A 21,623-nucleotide genomic window follows, 5' to 3' on the forward strand; every position below is an offset into this window, starting at 1 on the left:
TAAAAGGAGATTAAAATCACTATAGCAACTTCTGAAACAAATCTGAGATGTAACTAAGAAGACAAGGATTACATGGAATTTAATTTTTTTGTTCAAGCAAAATCAGACAGGAAAAGGGGGGTAAATAGATGAGACAAAAAAAGGCAAAATGGCAGTCACAATATCAATCATCCAATTATGTGCATTTACAAGAAATGCAACTTAAACATATAAACAAGGGTAGATTTAAAGTAAAATATATATATATATATATATCGTACAAAGACTTATAAAAAAAGCATGATTGGCTATATTAATATTATAAAAATACATTTTAAGACAAGGAATACTACGAGAGCTAAATTGGGACATTTTATAATGAAAAAAAAAAAGCTAATTCATTCGGGAAACAGAACAATTATAAATATACATGAGCCTACCAGAGGTCCTAAATATCTACAGCAAATACTGATAGAACTAAAGGGAGAAATGGATGACTCCACATTCCAAGTTGGAAACTTCAACACTCTCATGAGCTGGTAGAAAAACTAGATAAAAATCACTAAGTATACAGAAGACATGAACAACTCTATGAGCCACCTAAATTGAACATTTTTATCCACTGCAATTCTAGGGGGCAGAGTTGCTCTAGAGTCTGGACCAAAGACATACCTGTTATTTGAAATGTATAAGTTATCCTTAGGAGTGAGAAACTAGGATTATCTGAGCAGAAATCATAACAGTCACTTTCTTTCCTGCTGTTTTGCTCTTAAATTTTTATTTAAACTTAAATTCTATTGCCTTATAGCACTGAAAACATACTCAACCAAAAATCAAGTGCATTTTTACCAATACTAAAAATTTTTTAAACTTACCACATTAAGTTTATGAGAATTTTGAAAAACAAAGTAATGTAAGCACAAAAATCATTTAAAAGTCATGTTTTGCTTTTTAAACTTACTTATATATTTGGTAACTTGTTCTAATTTTGAGTCCACCTTTGATGAAGTTGATCATATTTTCATCCTGAAAATAAGTCAATTAAATAAATATATCACTTAGCAAAAAATTTTAAATTGTTCCAACACTTGCATATTTGTGCAACTAGGGGGAAAAATACTATCTTTTTGAGGACACAGTATTGAAATTAACACATGCTTCTTGCTTAACATTTGGAATGTACCTTTTTGTAATTTTTCTTACAAGTTAGAAAACAATGAAAGTATTTTTTAAATCCTTGTGTCACTTTATATTTCTAAGGAACAAATCCTCACTAATTAAGGGCCAAATGTAGTCCAAACTTACTTTAATAAATATCATCATTTACTGATCAATGTTCTTTTGGTTTCATTCAAATTCAAAATAATTGATTTAAAGTATTTGTTCTAAGGCCAAATTTTCTCATTCATCATATCCAGTAAATGGAACTATGTTTCCTCTTTCACAGGGTACTTGAGCTGGCAGAGCCTGTTTAACATTGTGAATTTCATTCATACACATTTCTAGACCAAAATAACTGGTCTGGATTCTGAAGTGGCTATCACTAATGTGCAATTTTGTTTTGAGGAGATGGAGGCACTTTGTTTTTTGTTGTTTTTTTTTTGTTGTTGTTGTTGTTGTTTTTTGCCTGATGATCATTGACCATACAATTGAGGCAATTAGCCTAGATAAATGGCATTTTCAAGGTCAGCATTCTAAGACAGTCTCTTAATAAATTATATTAAATAACCACTGGAAGAAGGTTATTTTAATAGATGGTACTAATAGAGACAGTGCCATGCTTCACATTTCCAGGGAGGAAGTTTTCTAATCTATTGTTATCAGAAAAAAGCTCTGATATTTACTTCTTGTATATCTTAAGCATCCTTCTGAAGCAAAAGATAAACTCAGTTCACTAATTTCATTCGCTACTGAAATATTTAATATTCCAAATGTCATATAAGAATCAGTAGATACAAAATTCACTATGCAATTTAAATGTTTATCACATTATTTTAAGGAATCCTATAATTACATAAGTTCTAACACTAGTCAGGAAAGAATTTCCTGGGTTAGATTAAAATCTGACATAAGAGTATTTCATTTCACAGTTCATCAAATATTTACTGAATGTCTGTGTTACACCAGGCACCTGAATGCAAAAACAGAGATGAAGGCATGCACAGCTTCTCATGAAAGCACAAAATGGAGATATGTGGAAGGCCAGAAAAATACTCTTGAAGTATCAGTGCTTAAAGTTTAAAAAAAAAAAAAAAATTGGAAGTGGCCAGGTGAAAAAAAGGCAAAGCAAATGTGAACTTTCAAACAAAGGAAAACTGAAAGAGAAAAGCCAAGAAGCATTAAAAGTCATGATGTGTTCGGCTGGGGATGTGGCTCAAGCGGTAGCGCGCTCGCCTGGCATGCGTGCCGCCCAGGTTCAATCCTCAGCACCACATACAAACAAAGATGTTGTGTCTGCCGAAAACTAAAAAAGAAATATTAAAAAAATTCTCTCTCTCTCTCAAAAAAAAAAAAAATTAAAAAAAAAAAAAAGTCATGATGTGCATGGCCACCTGTGCATACATACACCAGCACTGCTAAGGAAAGCAGTGGTCAAGGAGGAAGAAAGCTACCTCTCCCCTCATGCCACTCAAGTATGCAACATTCCTATCAGTAACACCTGAAGGCAGGGAGTCTGGAATTTGGGGAGAAACACCTTCCCAACTTGTGATATTCTGACAGAGGACACTGCCATGGTCAGTAAGAGTGACTAAATGCTGAAACAGAGAAAAGGCAAGGTCAGAGTCTTCATTGTTTAAAATATACTCAATGACAGAGTGAAGAATGAGTGGGAGATAAATGGAAATTAGAGATAGTCACTAGATTGCTGCACAGTCCAGGCAAAAGCTGATGAGCAACTCCACTGCAACAATGAGAGTCACAACAAAGTAGAGATGTAGCTAAGCAATCTTTAAAAGGCAAAAGCAGCATGAATATGAAAGTGATATGAGGCACAAGGAAGAGTGGAAAATTATGTACATTTTCTAGCTGTTAAATTTTAACTCCCTAAATATAAAATAAGTTTTCAAATCCCATATTCAAATGTCTAATCCCCATTGGAAAACACATCAGAAAAAAAACAGGGGCCTCTGTGGATAGCTTCATATTGTTTACTAAGATAGTAAAATTGTTGTTATTAGCCAGACTGTGTAATGTACAGGGTTTTAGAAAATACCACACTGATTCACTTTTACTAAACCAAAATCTAACCTAAGAGGTCAACTTCCAGAAAAAGAGAGAAGCAATTCTCAAAAAAATACAAAAGATTTTAGAGTGGAAGATTTATCATTTTATAGTTGAGTTTCTTTGTCTCTCCTTATACTCCTGACCCCACCCCTATAGCCTTCACTATCACCTTAGAGGCTACCATGTGCAAATATAATTTTTTGGAAGTACTGGAAAATACAGAGATAGGCAAAATACCAACTATAACGGTTCTTAGAGGTGAAATTAAAGTGCCTCATGAGAAAAAGATTCATTGTTTTATTTAGTAACTTTAAAACTTTCCTTTCAGAAGGAAGAACTAAAAGAAAGGGGTCTAAGAATAGAAAGTGGGGAAAAATAATATTTGAAGTATCCACAAAAAATGTGGTTATTGATATATGCAAGATGGAGCTTCACTGAAGCAAGAAGGAATAGCCAGGCTGAAGATGCAGTTCAGTGGTCCAGCAATCGCCTAGCACATGCAAAACCCTGAGAGGAGGGAAGGCAGGAAGGGCCATTAGGAATAAGGGGCCTTCCTCTGCCTGGGCCACTTTGGTGGGAGGCCCTCTATCATAAGAAAGTACAAAATGGAATAATCTCAGTTTTCACATGGAAAAGCAGTCTGAAATTAGGTGTGGCCTTTATAAGGCATTTCTTTATAAGGCAGTAAGTCCCATTAGACTGAAAAGCTCAAAATAGACTCTGAAGTACATTTGAGTAGATAAAAAGTTCTCTGGAGGTTTTTTACAGCCAAAGTTTATCAGAATAACAAATATTTTTCATTAACCCTGTAAGACAAAATAACTGGAGCACTAACACTTGACTGAGTCACATTTTTTTATGCAGTATTAGTAGGCTTCTCAGCCAATACCAATTCTAAGACAGACATTCATTACCTGCACAAAGGTGAGTGCTGCTTTCTGCAGAAGACACTCAGCATAACAGATTTCAGCATGCATCTCCTCTATTAAAAAATAAATAAAAATATGTTAAGAAAAATCCCAAGTCCACAGTAATTGCTATAGATATTCAGAAAAGACTGATAAATAAATGATCCCAAAAGAGACATTAACACCTAGATTGCTTTTGTTCTTCCATAAAAGGGATACATAAACCCATTATTAGTGCTGATTCAGCAACATTCCTCTGGAATGTATGCAAAGTTCAGGGAAGTCATCATTGGCCCCATTCAAACACAACAGGAGTCCACATTTGATGTCCAAAACCCAAATTTGGCTCATAAGGAGAACCAATATTTAAGTCTTTAAAAAAAAAAAAAACACTTTTTTAACTTAACAGTAACATTAAAGTTTAACACAGTTGTAAAGTTTGAAAAAAACCTATATGAAACTTATAAACTCTAACTTCTAAAATATGAAGGTATGACAAACATGACAATGACTAGAAACATTATTAACCTGAAGTGAATGCATCAATTCTCCAGAGCTCTCTGAAAACGCACTCAGGTCAGGGTTCTGCACACAAATCAAACTTGATCTAAAGAGAGTCAGGACTATTCCAGTTTTAGGGTAACTTTATCATTAGATATCCAGCACAAAAACAAGATGCCTTGCAAAAGGGGGTTGTGGAGGCTATGTATGTCCCAGGGATATGTGGAATGCCCCCAAAACACATTCCTTATTTTCTTAAATAATCTATTATACTTGCAGAGATTAGGGAGACAAATCTTGCATGTTTGCTTAAACACAATCAGCAGATTCCTGCTTTCTCAGTGGATTGCAAATCAGTATGTTATTTAAGTACTTGAGTTTGGAGAAAAGGCTTTGCCATGTTCTAGCTATAGAACCTTGTGCAAGCTAGCCTTTCTTTCTCTGTTGGTTGCCTCATTTATAAAATCCACTAATAATGTCTCTATTTCACAGGTGAAGGATTAAATGAGGCACTGCATGTAGAGTTCACTATACACAGTAAACACTTGATAAATGTTAGCTACTTGCACTAAGATTACTGTCTTTGACCAATGTGCATTTTGGTAAAAACTTAGAAAGCAGAAAGCATTTTTATGACAAGTAAGTGATGGAAAAACAGGGTATATGTCTGTATAATTGTAAATGCTATTGATCAAAATAGATAAGAATGTGTCACCTTTCAATTACACACACACACACACACACACACACACAACCCATTGGCTCTTTCATATGAGTTCAACTTCTTGCTGTGCTCATATTCCAAATGTTCAATTTATGAAGAAGTATATAAGCATCTAAGATCCCCAACAGCACACAGACAGGTCCAAACCCACAACAAGCAGTATTTGGGGACCTATACCTGCCTGTGTGTATCCCAGCAGGATCAATAATCAGAGCTGCAGTTCTTTAGAACACTTTCCCTAAAAATGTGCCTCTTGATTTTTTCAGTGTTTCAATGGAATAAAAACTGATAACTTTTATTTTTAGAGTCACAAGAATATCCTCTTCCTAGGTAAGTCTATAACACAGTGAGAACTTTCAGGGGCTATTAACACTATGCTAAGGATCACATTGCTGGCGTGGGGCATGTGCAGAGGGGATCAGCAGGAAAAAAGGCATGGAGCAAGAAAAGCCCAGGCCACCTTTGGCTGTAGAATGTGGTGTACAGTCAAGGAAGAGAGAGCAATGAGGTTGGAAAGGTAAGTAGGAGTTAAACTATGGATGACCTTGACTGTCACAGTCTGCCCTGGATTCAGTAGATAACCATGAGTCCCTGAAAACATATGAAAAGAAGAGTGAATGGATTATGGTTAGGTTAACAATGGACAAATCAAAGAGCAACATAAAAGATGTAACAAGAAAGCAAAGTGAAAAAGGCATGAGAATTCCAATTCTATATTCCACATGTAAGTATTCTTCATATTATAGCTCACATCCTAGACATTGCATTTAAATATCTCTTTTTAAAGTCAATTTGAAACCCGTTCAGCACAATCCGCCAGCCATGAGAGAAGAGCAGGTGTGTTCCACATTAAGCTCATGAAAAGTTTAATGAAATATACTCATTCCTGCAGACAACCAGACACTCAACGATGTAAATGAAAATTACCAAGAGGGAAAACAAATCACATACTAAAACGACAATGTTTTGACATGCTCTCTTGAACACAAAGTCTGTCTGGGTTGTAGTGACAGCCAAGCTCACTGGGAAGAAAAAAGCAACTTAATTTATACAAGTCTTATTTCTTCCTTTACTGTGGATGATTTACATAGGGCAGTTCTCTGGTTCTCAAAATTAGTATTGGGCACTTATAAATAGGCACTAGTAGAATGCCACTGAATTATAAAACCCTTAGGCCACTGAAGGAAATAAATTCATGGTGCACTGAAATGTTAGCCAAGTACAGCTTTTAGGTATAAAGTCTATATTTCAGAATAGACTATAGCCACAGTCTATACAATTTTTATAATTAGCCAAAGTTTTCTACCTCATTCCAAACTTCCTGAAGTGCATTATCCAAAGAAATTATAAAAGGATAAGAACAGAGTAACATTTGTTTTTAAGATGTTTAACACAGGAGTGATCCCACATTTTCCTCACCCATTTTTTAGCTACCTACAGGAACAAGTATGTATAATAGAGAGAGCTGGGCTACCAGGAAAGGCACATCAGCTTTAAACCCTGCTCTGAAAGGTGGGTGACCTAGACCACCTATCCAATCTCTCCAAACATTAGCTCCTAGTTTAATGAGGAGGTTACATGGAATAGATTGGTTAATGTTTGGCACATAGAAAGTATTTTTTAATGGTTATTATCATATCATTTTTTAAATTACTATTTATACTCACATCATGTCATTCTCCCTAAAACTAAGGTTAAAAAAATCTCCAATATCATTTTCATACTACAAAGAAAGAGGGAAGCAGGGGTCAGTAGAGAAGCCATATAGAGTGTAACAGAACAGGGAATACAAACAGAGTCCTCAGATTCCCTTGGTTTGGGGGGGGGGGCTATTTAATCTCCTATTAATCTTCGTTAGAGGACTGTAGAACTACTAGTGCAAATTTTTATTCTTATGGATACCTGGAGGTCAGTTTCTGGAAGAAAAAAGCAAGATGGGTTTCAGGGGTCTAGAGTTGCTAGGTAGCCAGTCAGCCATGAATGGGTGGGCAGAGCTAAGACAAGGAAGGGTACTTGTCACAAGTATCACAGCCACCAATCATCTTGGCAATCAAACATCAAGACCCTCACAAGAAAGCTTACTGATGGCTATTCAAGGGTAATAACCAATTCAGGTGATAGGAAACAGAGGCAAAAACAGGGGGACTCTATTTCCTTAAAATCCCCAACTCTGAGCATCATGCCATCCTCCCATGGATACAGTCCATGTAGTCCTGTGCTGTCAGGAAAAAAAAAAAAAAAATCCAAAGGTAGACCTGGGTGGGACTCTGGAAACTTTCAAGACCCCCTCTGCCACTAAAACTGGAGAGCAGGAAGGGCCCAATATCTCTCTCTTCTCTGAAAGAACCCATCTCTCCCTTAATAGTATCCCCTTTTCGTCTTTCTTATCCCCTCTAAACTCATAACTATTATTCTGAATGACAAGTTTTAAATCTTTCTGGCCTAATTTCAAGAAAAGAGGGGGCCTCCGCACTGCCTCAGTTTCACAGTAGGCATCTGCCCTGTAACAGAATGACCAATGAAATGCCATTTTGTTTGGGAGGCAACATCACACCCTCTCAGAACAAGTCCTGAAGATGTGATATGCATCAATCCTCTCTGGTGATCAACACTTGAAACTCACATCACGCAAATGTTCCCAAGTTCTCCAATGTCCATAATGAGTTGATGACACTTGTCTAAAAAAATGAACACTTCATGATAAAACACATTCAATAATGTGTGTGACGTACACTTGACCATGAGAAATGCCTCTGACAGTTTTCAAAACTGCTCTTGCTTTTAATCAGCCACAAAGATTTCAAGTATTTTGTGTTACTTTCTCCAGAGAGCAAGTCTGACAATGACAATGCAGGAACAGATTCCTTTGAGATGACAGAAGTTTCTGAAGGACATATTTTTAATTCTGCAGGGTTACCTGCACACTCTTTTCTGGTAAGCCATCCTCACTAGGGTAAAACATCAATCAAACAACTGGAAACTTCTGCCCTGATCTCAGCAGGAACATCAAGTAACTGACAACAGGCGTCCTTTCTTCCCATGCATCTGCTCAGGATGCTGTGGGCATTCCTAGATTCCTGAACATTCCTAACTACCTGTCCACTAACAGAATACCTATGATACTGTGAAGTATTAACACTTTTTAAAAGTTATCAAAATTACTTTGACCTTGGAAAAAATTCTTAATAACAGAGAAAACTGAAACTCTCATAAGTGGATAGTAAGAATATAAGTGTCTTAAGTTTTTAGAGGAAAAAAATTGCAATGCCTGTAAATTTTTTAAAATTTCAAACCCTTAGAACTAGTATTATGATCTAGATATGAAATGTTTCCCAAAAGCTCATGTGTGAGACAATGCAAGAAAGTTAGAGGTGAAATGGTTGGGTTATGAGAGCCTTAAACTAATCAGTGTGTTGATCCACTGATAGGGATTAACTGGGTAGTAACTGAAGGCAGGTAGGGTGTGGCTAGAGGCGTGGGTGGGTCATTGGGGGCGTAGCCTTGGGGCTTATATTTTGTCTGTGGTGAGGGGAGCTCTCTCTTTTTGCTTCCTGGTACCAAGTTCCCAGCTGCTTTCCTCAGCTACACTTCTCTGCCATGATGTTCTGTCTCAAACTGAGGCCAGGAGGAATGGAGTAAACCATCTATGGACAGAGACCTCTGAAACTATGAGCCCCAAATAAACTTCTCCTCCTCTAATTGTTTTGTCAGTCTTTTGGTCATAGCAGTGAAAAAACTGACTAAAACAACTAGTAATCCCATTTGTAGGAATTTATCCTATGAAATATTTTTTAAATGTGTGAAGACACATGTACAAGGGTTTTAGAACATCATTATTTGCCACAATGAAAAACTAAAAATTATATGACTGTCCTTTAATAGAGAAAAAAACAACTAAATTATGTATATCCATCATATGCAATACTACATAGGTGTAGAATGAAGCATATTTATATGACCTGGGAAAACATAACATCATAGAACGACATGAATTACATGATTCCATGTTTGCAAAAGGTGAACACCACATAAACAACCACCAAAACCCTATGGGTTTCTTATATGTTTGTACATAGAAAAGTCTGCAAGGCTTTAAATTCACCATTAGCAATGGTTACTTCAGGAGGGTAAGCACAATGGGGAAGATAAAAGATTCCATTTACTTTCTACACTTCAGTATTGAATTTTATGAACATGACTACCTTTTAATTTAAAAAAAAAATAAAAATTAATCTTTGAAATCACTCATACCTTCACTCAGCTGTTCCAATGATCCTCGAGAAAGAAGACTTGAAAAAGATTCTACAACTGTGCATTTTTTCCTATATCTACATTGAGTAAATAGATAGGGAGATAGGAAATAGAAAGAAAAAATAAAAACAAATCAGGCTGTGTTCTTTTTCATTTGACATTCATTTCAGCAGTCACACCAAAAAGTCACCAAGCTGCAACTCTAAACCCTCACATCTGCAGGGAAGAGGCCACCCTTTTCCATCAACTGCACACCTAGCTCCTAGCACAGGGCTAGCAACCCACAGACAGTCACCCCATATTTACACCCCACATGTGGGACAAACCCACACACACTGAATACTAAACCTGCTAGGGGTCTTCCCTTATCTCTATGGCTATGTCACCAGTGGAGTTAAAGTGCACTATTTGAAAGTGCTCTTCATTTGAGGGGCTCACAACATAATATATAAAGATGTCAATTTACCCATGTTAAAATTTACTAACACTAATAATAGCTTTTACTATGTTATTCCTAAACATACAGAGGAAAGCTCAAAATATGATGAAAAAAATCTATCTTATTTTGACCAATCCAAAGTACCCAACATAAGTTCTTCTTATATGAACAAAATAATCCTGTTGGAATTTGCAGCATCCCACATAAAACAAGCTCCTTGCTTGACTTGGCACAGCATACAGTACTCAAATCTCATCCACTTCAGGAGACACCTGAGAGATGCTGGCTATTAACCTCACTGAAATCTCCCTCACATCTTCTCTTTAGCTGAGGCCCTAAACTATCAAGAAGAAAAGTCTGGGAACCACACTATTCCTGGTAGGAATTGTTAAACTCTATTATATAAAATTGGATGAGGCCAAGAAGTTTTGAAGCTGAAATCCTTTTCTGTATCTGGCCAACCTTAACCAGAGTTCTTAGGCAAATAAGGCTCATTTTATCACACAGGATCAGGGTTTGGGGGTCAGATCTCAAGTATTTAACTCTTCAGTCATACTTTTGGCAGGTTTGTAAAGCGTCCTTCATGGCAGAAATGCCTTTTTGGATGTCCTGTTGCTCAAAGGTCATGACAGCCTGCAACACCACAATGGTACTGTAGCCCAAGGCATGGTACATACTCTCCTTAGCCCTAAAAAGAACACAGGGAATTAGTGCAATTCAATTAAAAAAAAAAAAAAAACAATCTAGGCTTTTTTGATACTAATCACAAGAAATCCTACCAAAGCATGCCCTAACTTCCACAGTAATAACATCTAGTCTTTCACCATAATCACTGAAATGTTACAGCCTGTGAGAGGCGGATGCTTAAGAACTTTACTGTCAAGAATTTTCCAAATTAAACCCACACAGGCAGGACAAAATGTTCCAGGAGAAGAAGCTCAAGTGGACAACATGCCTTTCTCTGCTTCAGCACATGGGGGCAGCCTGCTGATTCATTTCCCAGAGCAAACAACATTTTCTAGTTAAACAAGGTGCAATGTGCTGCCTTAAGATTTAAAATAAGTGCTAAAAATAAAGACTACTGGAAATGTATTTTGTGACAAAGAGATTTCATTTTGGGTGATGGGGGTTACACGGGATTGAACTCAGGGGCACTTGACCACGGGGCCATATCCCCAGCCCTAGTTTGTGTTTTATTTAGAGACAGGGTCTCACTGAGTTGCTTAGCACCTAGTTTTTGCTGGGGCTGGCTTTGAACTCTGTTCTCCTGTCTCAGCCTCCTGAGTCACTGGGATTACAGGCATGCGCCACCATGCCTGGCCTCAATGTTTTTTGAAAGAGGAAGATTCATTTAAAATCATTTCCTTTCCTCTACAGCCAGAGATCAAGAAGAAGCAAGATTTGGGGCAATTGGGGGGGACTGGGTCAGCCCCAAAAGGGCCTGACCAAAATAAATCTCAAATCCTGTATCTGATCTAATTGCATTATCTGAGATTCCTAATTAAAGTTCTTAATAATTTTAGTTATTAAGTTATCAATGGTTGCTTCAGGAATCTAAGAATGTTCATTAGTTCTACTGTGGAACAGACATCTCAATTTCCTGGATGTAAAAGCATTACCATCTCTTCTCAAAACTTATGACGTTAGTTATTTATGATATTAAAAATACCAACACATATCCAGGAGCAGTGTAGCACATCTGTAATCCCACTAGCGTGGGAAGCTGAGGCAGGAGGATTAAGAATTCAAGGCCAGGGCTGGGGATGTGACTCAAGCGGTAGCGCGCTCGCCTGGCATTTGTGCGGCCCGGGTTCGATCCTCAGAACCACATACAAACAAAGATGTTGTGTCTGCCGAGAACTAAAAAAATAAAATAAATATTAAAAAAAAAAAAAAGAACTCAAGGCCAGCCTCAGCAACTTAGCAAGGTCCCAAGAAACTTAGCAAGACCCTGTCTCAAAATAAAAAATAAAAAGGGCTGGGGATGTGCCCCAGTAGTTAAGCACCCCTGGTACCAAAAAAAAAAAAAAAAAGCAATGCATATGCCTGGGGATGTGGCTCAGTGGTGAAGGGCTTGCTAAAATAGCAAGGCCCTGGGTTCATTCCCAGCATAGCCAAAACAACAACAAACCAATGCACAGTTCTGTTTTTAATTTAAATATTAAGGCTCAACAGCCTGCTGCTATATGAAACAAATACAAGCCACACTAATTTTTTTCCCTTCCCCCATGGAAATAAATAGTCTAAACAATTCTTTGGTAATTTGCAGTTTGTCCTAAACAGTGAGGCCACTGGCTGTTCAAAAGAACTACAAGGGGTCTGGGGTTATGGCTCAGCAGTAGAGCACTCGCCTTGCACATGCAAGACTCTGGGTTTGATCCTCAACACCACATAAAAATAAATGAATAAAATAAAGATATTTAGATACAACTAAAAAAACAAATATTAAAAAAAAAAAAAAGAACTACAAGGAATAAGAGCAGCCAGAAGTTATTCACTAACTGTGCCTTCAAACCTATTATTTTTCTAACTGAATGTTCTTCCAAGAAGGAAAAAAAAGGTTCAAGCGGGGGAGTATTTTTAACAATGACGCATGCATAAATATCACGGACTATAAAACTTGACTGGATACAAGATTATATTATAACCAGTTAGGTGTGAATGGAAGAAGGGGGAAAAAAAGACTTGTTTGAATAAAAAAATAAAAAATATAGGTAGGTAGGCTGAGAAAGGAGACAGAGGAGAAATAAAGAAGGAAAGACAAGAAGACTACAAAAGGAGGTAGAGGGCCAGAACACAGAAAAAGAAGTCTAAAGCACCTAGAAGGGTGGAGGAGGGAAGAACATTGGCAAGGCAGAGGTTGAGACAAGAGCTGGAGGCAACCCTGACAATTTTCCTTAGCCTGTGGTCTCAACATTTATCTTATCATTTCTTCTTAACTTCTGAGATGCTAATTGGCGAATCATGATTTGAAAAATTAAGGGTACTGTTAATTAAAATTAAATTGCTCAACTTGGTTAATCACATATATAGGGAATCCCAGTAATATTATCTTGAAATTTAACATTGAGATTAGCATATTCTAGTTATTTGCCTCATTTCAAATGAATCTTTTTCTAATTATATTTAAAAGAAACATCCATGTAAATATTTCACTGAATAAAACAAAATTGAAGTCCTAAAAAACTACATAACATGACAATATTTGAGCTAAATATGGAAATTAAAATATATGAAATAATCAGAAATTTTCTAATGATAAAATTTAAAAAGACATATTTCTTAACTAAATTTTAAAACTGACCTACAATAAGGGGTCTCAACCAAATAGGCTTATAAATATTTAGGTAGGAACACATAAATTAACCTATATGACATTAAAGAAATGGATAAAACAATGTTTCATCTAAAAATAAATTACCCTGGACGAAGCAATTCTAAGGCATCTGTAAATCTGTTACTTAGAAATAAATTCAATGCCACTGCACATTCTTCTAGGCCACTCTTGAGATCCACTTTGGTTGATGATGAACTAAAGATCAAGAAAAAAAATAAAAAGAACTTTTATCAGTTTTATTATTAGCATACTTTCCCAGGGAATGCGTATGAACTTTGGAGACAGAAGGCAGACTGAAATTCTAACTCTACAACTGACTAGTGTAGGGGCAAAGGGAACACTCCCTCTGTCCTCTTGTAAATGATTTTTAGGGGAGATGAACCAAAGAACAGAGAATAGCCTGAGACAAAGTTCTTCTGGGTTCTGAGTATGGTGTCCTTCTTTTCTGCTAGTTAATCCTCCTTGACTAATGAGGTTATTGGGAATGGTGGATGCCATAGCAATTGCATTCTTTCTAGAAGAAGGAGGGACAGAGTGGGAGAAGGTTAGCGAGACCCTGGTTCTGAGTCTGCTACTTTCATTCAAAGCATCCAGCACATCAAATTGCCACACTTTGGAATACTGTTTTCTGAGTCCCAAAACTAACTTTGTCTGTTACATCCCTGAGTCTCAACTTTTTTATGTGTAAAATGGGAAACACCAACCTACTTGATAGGCTGCCTTGAGGATGATATTAATTGACAAATAATGATCAGAGTAGGCACACACACACACACACACAAAAAAAAAACCCTGACAATTCACTTGGACCTACAAAAGTCCAATGAGTAACTAGAAGCAGGATTTAAAAAAACTTGGCATCTCTGCCTCCATTTTTGCATCTATCTCCTTTACTCTGAGTCTCTTTGGATTCCAGAAACAACAGATCTTATCAATAAACACAGTGTGATGAGTGGAAATTCCACCCCCCAACCAGGAAACAGTAGCTTTCTTACAGGTTCTGACAACCACCACCTACCCACCCGCCAATCCTATAGGGACCAACCAGAACACAGTTTGACCAAGACTGCTTGACCTTGCATACTTCTGACTCCACTTAACTATATAATATAAAAGCTGGTGTCAGTTTTCCTGAAGACAGGGCTAAGGGCACTGGTCCTCTTCTCTTCCTGGTATGGCTATCCTAATTCCTGAGCTGGGAGTGGTGGCACATACCAATAATCCCAGCAATTTGGGAGTCTGAGACAGGAAGATTGCAAGTTCAAGATCACCCTCAGCAAATTAGCAAAGCCCTCAGCAATTTAGTTAAACCCTGTTTCAAAATAAAAAATAAAAAGGACTAGGAATGTAGCTCAGTGGTAAAATGCCCCTGGGTTAAATTCCTGCTCCTGCCTTCCCTTCCCTTCCTTCTTTTCTTTCTTTCAGTATTGGCAATCAGAGCTCCTAGGGGAGCTGCATCACTGAGCTCAGTCTTGTCTTTTTTTTTTTTTTTTTTTTTAAGACAAGGTCTCACTAAATTGCTTAGGGCCTCACTAAATCACTGAGGCAAGCCTTGAATTTGCAATCTTCCTGCTTCAGCCTCCTAAACCACTGTGATTATAGGCATATACTGGTCCCAGCTCATGATTCCTTCTTGTTATTCACGTCTCACCTAATACACCACCAACAGAGAGTGGCTTGGCTGAGCCCACCCCATACTCCAGTTTTCCTTCTGTACCACTTAGTCCAGGATCTTGTGAATGTAGTATTTGTGGACATAAGATGCAAGTGCAAGGAGACTGTTTTAGTCATTTCTGCATCATCAGTGTCTTTGGTGGTACCTAGAACATGCTCAGTAAATATACTTGAGTGGATAGGTTCCTGTTCTGGGTAGAAATAAAAAAGCCTCCTCATACTTAGAACTTAAAGCACCTTCCTTCTGGGGCAAAGCAGAAAGGAGACCAGCCCTTGATGGAGGGGTAGCTGAAGAGCTAAGAATTGATGTGCCCTTAAGTTTCCAGAGAATGAGAAGATGAAATTACACTATGGTGTTCACAAGTCTCTCACAGCAAGATTTTTTAAAAGAAAGTTATTTGACTCTCTCATAGCAGTCCACCACCAAACCGTGTCAGTGTTACCTTCTGAATGTACCTTGGATTTATTCGCTTGCATCTCTATCACACAGTCCAAGTTAGCTCCTATGTTGCCTAGTGGCTGCAGAATTATTTTCTCCCCATCACCTACCCCTACTGCCCCATCAAATGTTTACCTAGAATTCATTCAATGAACACTTATGAAGTATGTGCCAGGTACTCAGCACTGGCAATACAGCAATGAACAAGACACAGTGAATCCTGGCTCTCTGGGAGAAAGGAAGGCAGACTTACATAAGCAGACCAATAACTAAGATCATCTCAAATTGGGATAAGGAGTTTGGGATAGGACCTAGTTTAGAGAATGGTGTGTGTGTGTGTGTGTGTGTGTGAGAGAGAGAGAGAGAGAGAGAGAGAGAGAGAGAGAGAGACACAGAAGGCTCTCCAAGAAGGCAACATCCAAATGCTGTACAATGGAATCAGCCATGGGAATATTTAAGTTAGAAACAGAGAAAGGATTCTAAACAGAAAATGTAGAGAGTAAGATCAAGAACAGGAGAAAATGAGTGCATAAAAGACAAAAGCCAGAAACAACAGAGGCAGCGAGAATGGATTTTATTCTAAGAACCAAAGAACATGCATTGCCTCAGAAATCTCTACTCCTTTTCTAATCAACCCTTCCCTTTAACTACTAGGCTTTCCAGTTTTACTTCTCCCTTATCTCTTCATCTTACTCATACCATTTCTCTATAAGGTTACAACTCATCCTTTATCCTTTGTCACAAGGAAACGGGCTCCCTGCCAAAAAAAACAACACCTCTGCATCTCAGCTGGCCTCTGTCATCTGGAAGGACACATTATACCTGTCCCGGCTTAGACAGATTAAAAACCAGATCACTACCTCCAAACACAGTAAACACAGCCCCTCTAAGTAGTGATTACAAGATTCACCTGGAATCAATACACCCTGCCCCTGCAAACACACACAACACTAGTGGTACCATGTGTTCACTAACCAGGACTCCTCTCAACATCTCTTAGGGACACATTTTCCTCTCCATATGTACTGCCATCACCTGAATTGAGATGCCTGTCACTTCATTACTGAATTCTGAATATCTGCCTGCTTTGATTTCATGGTCCTCAAAATTCATCATGCATTAGACTCACCTGGAGAATTTACTAAAATATACTACTGAGTCCTTCCCCCAAAATTTTTTTTGGTAGTGCTGGGGATTGCTTGCCTCATGTGCACAAGGCCCTGAGTTCAATCCCCAGCACCACCAAAAAAAAAAAAAAAAAAAAACTCTTAGGATTCCCATTCCTATGGGTCTTCCTTTCCTTATAAAGACTCTCATGTCATATTTAAAAAAAAAAAAAAAATTTTAAGTAAATCTGTAAGTTTTCTTCTTATCATGAGAAGGCAAATGGGTTCCTGAAAGGTGTGTTGCCCAGAAATGAGAAAATTGAGTGACAAGTTGCAATAGCTGTCCACTGCCGGCTATAGAACCAAGGATATGTACCTTTACATCAAGGGCACCTTGGGTATGTACCTTTACATTTTAATAAATGACAAACTGAAACCCCCCCACTGCCTGCCTCACAACCTTGTGTTGAGAAGCAAACAGGTATCTGTGGAGTGAAAAGTACCATGAGGTAAGGCGATGTTATTTTCTGTGCAGCCTAAATATATAAGTACCATATGTACATAATTGAAGTCTGAAGCCTCACACTACTTTGAAAGTGTCTTTTTAGCTGCTCCACAATGTGTTTATAAGTGCTTGCTTTTATTGGTGCATTAGAAGGCCTATTGATTAAAAGCCAGTGTGGGAATTTTCATTATTTGTGGTGTTGTTTTTTTTTTTTTGCAAACATTGATCCTACAATGGAAACACCTCAAAACTATTTCTTATATTTCACCTTCACTTCTTCCTTTACATCTATCTTTTAACTCTTTCTCTGACCACTTCCCAACTCAGAGACATGCACAGATTTACTTATTTAAAACAAATCCAGCAAGAAAGATAACTTTCCTTCAATCTTGGCTCTCTCCTACCACACAACTTCTCTGTGTAGTTAGGATCTTAAATGTCCCCCTAAGGCCCATGTGTTAAAGGACTGGTTCCCAGGGAGGTGCTGCTGGGAAGAGGTAGAGCCTAGTGAGAATCTGTAGGTAATTAAGGGTGCCTTTTAAGGGGATTGTGAGAATTTCAGCTCCTTCCTCACTCTCTTTTGCTGCCTGAACTTTTCTCTTTATAAGTTTATTATCCCAAGTATTTGTTTTAGCAACAGAAATCCTTTTCATAGGCAAAAGCTTCAAAAAAAAGTTGACATCTAGGATAGGGTTGTAGCTCAGAGGTACAGCACTTGCCTAGCATGTATGAGGAACTGGGTTTGATTCTCAGCACCACATATAAATAAATAAAAAATAAAGGTCCATTAACAACTTAAAAAAAAAAAGTTGACATCTTCAGCTGCTACAGGCTGGCACTGTCCCGACTTTCTAAATTCCCTCCAAGATAAAGGTATCTGATAAACTGACTACAAAATGCAAAGGACACTTTTCAGCCTAAACCCATGCAGAATTCTCTGCTGACAAGATTCCAGAACTCACCCCTTCCACAAATTCCTTGCCTGTCCTATGGCAACTATCTCTGTAGCTCCTGCTTGAACTCTTCGTTCCCTCAGCAATCCTTTACTGTCTGTGTCTTATAGTTCCTTCCTCCACCCAGTCCTTTCTTTTTTGTTTTGCTTTCTCTTAATAGCATTTGTAGTTCATGACTTCAACACTATATACAAGCTAAAAGATTCCCAGTCTACAGATCCAGCACAGTGCTTTCTGTGCAAAGTCCAACTCTTATCCATTACTGCCTTAAGTAATTTTTATTTATTTTACTACAGCTTTCAAACTCAGTGTTATCATTGGTGATACAGTACTTACCTAGGAAACTATCAAAAAGATTGGAAGAAAACTATGAGAGAGAAAATTTTATTTCTGGGGAAAAAACAAACAGATTTCCATGGGGACATATAGAATAAAAAAGTAATGTGGGAGGCTGGGGATATAGCTCAGTTGGTAGAGTGCTTGCCTCACACACACAAGTTCCTGGGTTTGATCCACTGCACCACACACACAAAAAAGTAATGTGGGGGGTCTGGGGTTGTGGCTCAGTGGTAGCACACTCGCCTTGCACGTGTGAGGCATTGTGTTCAATCCTTAGCACCATCTACAACTAAAAAAAAAAAAAATTTTAAGTAATGTTGGAAATGAATGCCTTAAAGACATTTATTATTCTCAACTTTTTTCCCACTCTTCAACGCCTTCCACATATTAAGAGAAATTGCTGCCCAAGCACAGTGGTGTCCACCTATAATATCAGCTACTTGGGAGGCTGAGGCAGGAGGATCAATACCTAGTGAGAATTTATCTCAAAATAGAATAAAATAAACTTCTGGTAATGTTATAATTATATCAAGAAGCATATGGCTAGGAAAAGACTGGAATGAAATATAGCAAAGTCTGATAGTCTATTATAGTGGCTGCAATTATAGTTGATGTTTCTCATTTCCTCCACCTTTCCCAATTTTGGCAATGTGGTTATATTATTTTATAATAGAAAATAATCATTAAAATTTTGAAAGATTAAAAAAAAAACTCAAAAGGAAGTTGTGCCCCCAGAAGTTGAATTTAGCTTTTTGGCTTTTCTATAACACTGAGTCATTCAACAGTTACATATCCTCTTCTCTAATTTGTAAAATGGCACTGTAATTACCTAAGACCCTCCCAACCTCACTGGTTTGTTGAACACAAGGCGCCTCGGGAATATCAGAATTATACTATCTAAAGGTTGGACTATTTCTTCCCTGATCCCCCAAGAATGCCCACACACTCTTCTAACCTGCTCGAACTTGATGTTCCAAGCTGTCTGGATGCCCGTTTGGTATCATATGATGCAAAGTGAAAGCTACTTGTTGCCATATCTGGTTGAGGAGACCTGTGAATTTAAAAAGGCAGAGTGAGTTTTTATTTTTTTGTCCTGTGAGAAAAGTCTATAAGAATTCAAGTTCACAATGTAAGCCTTTCAATTATTTTGTACATATCACTTCCATTCTCATCACTTTTTTTTTTTAATTTTTAATATTTATTTTTTAGTTATCGGCGGGCACAACATCTTTGTTTGTATGTGGTGCTGAGGATCGAACCCGGGCCGCACGCATGCCAGGCGAGCGCACTACCGCTTGAGCCACATCCCCAGCCCCCCATTCTCATCACTTTCTGAAAATCTAGTAACACAAATCTACTGCCATGCATTGAATATTCCTGAAATATGGCCCCAACAGACTGATCTTATTTTTCAATTTATTCTAATGCACAAAAGATAAATTGAAACCTCATAGCTTTCTACTCAAAGACCGCACTGTATCTTGTATATACCCTCCTAAATCTTTTCCCAAGTAAATCTACTCATTATATTTTTTTAGAGAATTTTTTAATATTTATTTTTTAGTTTCCGGTGGACACAACATCTTTGGTTTTTGTTTTTGTTTTCTTTTTGTATGTGGTGCTGAGGATCTAACCTGGGCCGCACGCATGCCAGGCGAGCGTGCTACCGCTTGAGCCACATCCCCAGCCCTACTCATTATATTTTTAATAAATTGTCTAATTTCCCATTCTATATATACCATAGCAAGCTGAAGGAACACACAGGTGAAGACCAATACTCAATCAAAATCAAAATCTTAAACTTTATTGATCCAGAGATACCCTGTAGATACAACTAGGGGACAGGTCCACTCAGAGAAGGAAACTTACAGAAAGTTTCAGAATAAGCCCTGTCCTATATTATAATTGATGCCAATCTCTTTCAGCTTCCACTCACCTAATAGCACACATTCCAATAAGAAGAACTACAGTTATCAACAAAAGGGGCAGAACAAAGGACTACTGACTGTGCTAACTTTATGGAATCTTTTTTTTTTTTAATTTTAAGATGTAAAATGCCCTCAGTAAAAGTGGAGTATGATTATAACCCACCTTTCACATTTTCCAATTCCCTATAATATTTTATATTCGATATAAATCTTATCCTAGACATATCAAATTCCCTAAATTTTATACATAAGTCAAGGATCTTCTTAAAAGGGTAGTTGTATGTGGGGTCGGGGAGGGAAGAAAGATCCACAGATGAAGGTAAATGTAGTTTGAAAGCTTATTCTCCAACACAAAAACTTTTTACTAGTAGAAAACAGAGAGCATGTAAATAAGTAAGACTGTAGAGAAGTGTTATGATTTTGATCTGGACTGTTTCCCCCAAGGCTCCTTTGTTGAAGACTTGGTCTATGATGCAGCAATGTTCAGAGGCAGGCTTTAGGGAAGTGATTGGATCATGAGAACTCTGGAAGTGATTGGATCATGAGACTTCATCAATGGATTAATCCGTCAATGGATTCATAGCTGAATGGACTATTTGGAAGGTAGAGAGAACTATGGGAGGCAGGACCTTGTTGAAGAGAATGGGTCCTTGGGGTATGCCCTTGGGGACTATTATCTTGTCCTTGGCCCTTCTCTCTTTCTCTCTCTCCTTCCTGGCCTCCAAGAGGGGAGCTATGCTCTGCCACAGCTTTCCACCATGATGTACTACTCCCTCACCACAGGCCTAGAAACAATGACATCAGCTGACCATGAACTGAAACCTCTGAAATTGTAAACCAAAATAAACCCTCCCCCTTTGTCTTTCACAAGTATCATCTCACAGTGACAAGAAGCTAATTCAAGCAAAGGCTGGAACTCTGCAGCACACACACGACTCACAGGAGAAGCCCCCAGGAGAGTCACAGACATATGGCTATGGGTGCTGAATATGCCAGAATTACTCCACCTGTCTCAGTCACTGTGTGGACTTAGTTTTCATTCTTATGTTCCTCAAACAGGACTCTCAACAAACAAGCAAAGTATAGGCATTTATCTCCACAGATGCACTAATGTACTGCAACTCACTGTGGCGCAGCACCTGCTTCTAAAGCTATACCCTCTGCAGGTCAGTCAGGTGCACCTGGATGGACCACTCACATTCAGCACACTCACAGTTTGTTTAGATACAGATCTAACTCATTCATTTAAACTACAGTATGGTATTTCATCAAGAACCTATTTTTCCCATTTTATTTTTTATAAGAAATGTTTCAG

At 37.8% G+C, this 21,623-nt stretch overlaps 1 protein-coding gene across 2 annotated transcripts in view; it reads right to left on the bottom strand.

Moving 5' to 3' along the window:
• Ttc39b (tetratricopeptide repeat domain 39B) overlaps positions 1-21,623 on the bottom strand; it is a 121,960-nt gene that overhangs the window by 31,124 nt on the left and 69,213 nt on the right. For both annotated transcript variants that reach the window (XM_027950629.2, XM_071600654.1), the window contains 6 exons: positions 19,336-19,431; positions 13,449-13,559; positions 10,584-10,715; positions 9,589-9,665; positions 4,119-4,186; positions 941-1,005 (listed from right to left, as the gene is read on the bottom strand). In XM_027950629.2, the coding sequence (XP_027806430.1) occupies positions 941-1,005; positions 4,119-4,186; positions 9,589-9,665; positions 10,584-10,715; positions 13,449-13,559; positions 19,336-19,431 (549 nt within the window). The remainder of the gene's footprint in view (positions 1-940; positions 1,006-4,118; positions 4,187-9,588; positions 9,666-10,583; positions 10,716-13,448; positions 13,560-19,335; positions 19,432-21,623) is intronic.

Source organism: Marmota flaviventris, chromosome 13 (genome assembly GCF_047511675.1).
Source record: "Marmota flaviventris isolate mMarFla1 chromosome 13, mMarFla1.hap1, whole genome shotgun sequence".
Classification (NCBI taxonomy): domain Eukaryota; kingdom Metazoa; phylum Chordata; class Mammalia; order Rodentia; family Sciuridae; genus Marmota; species Marmota flaviventris.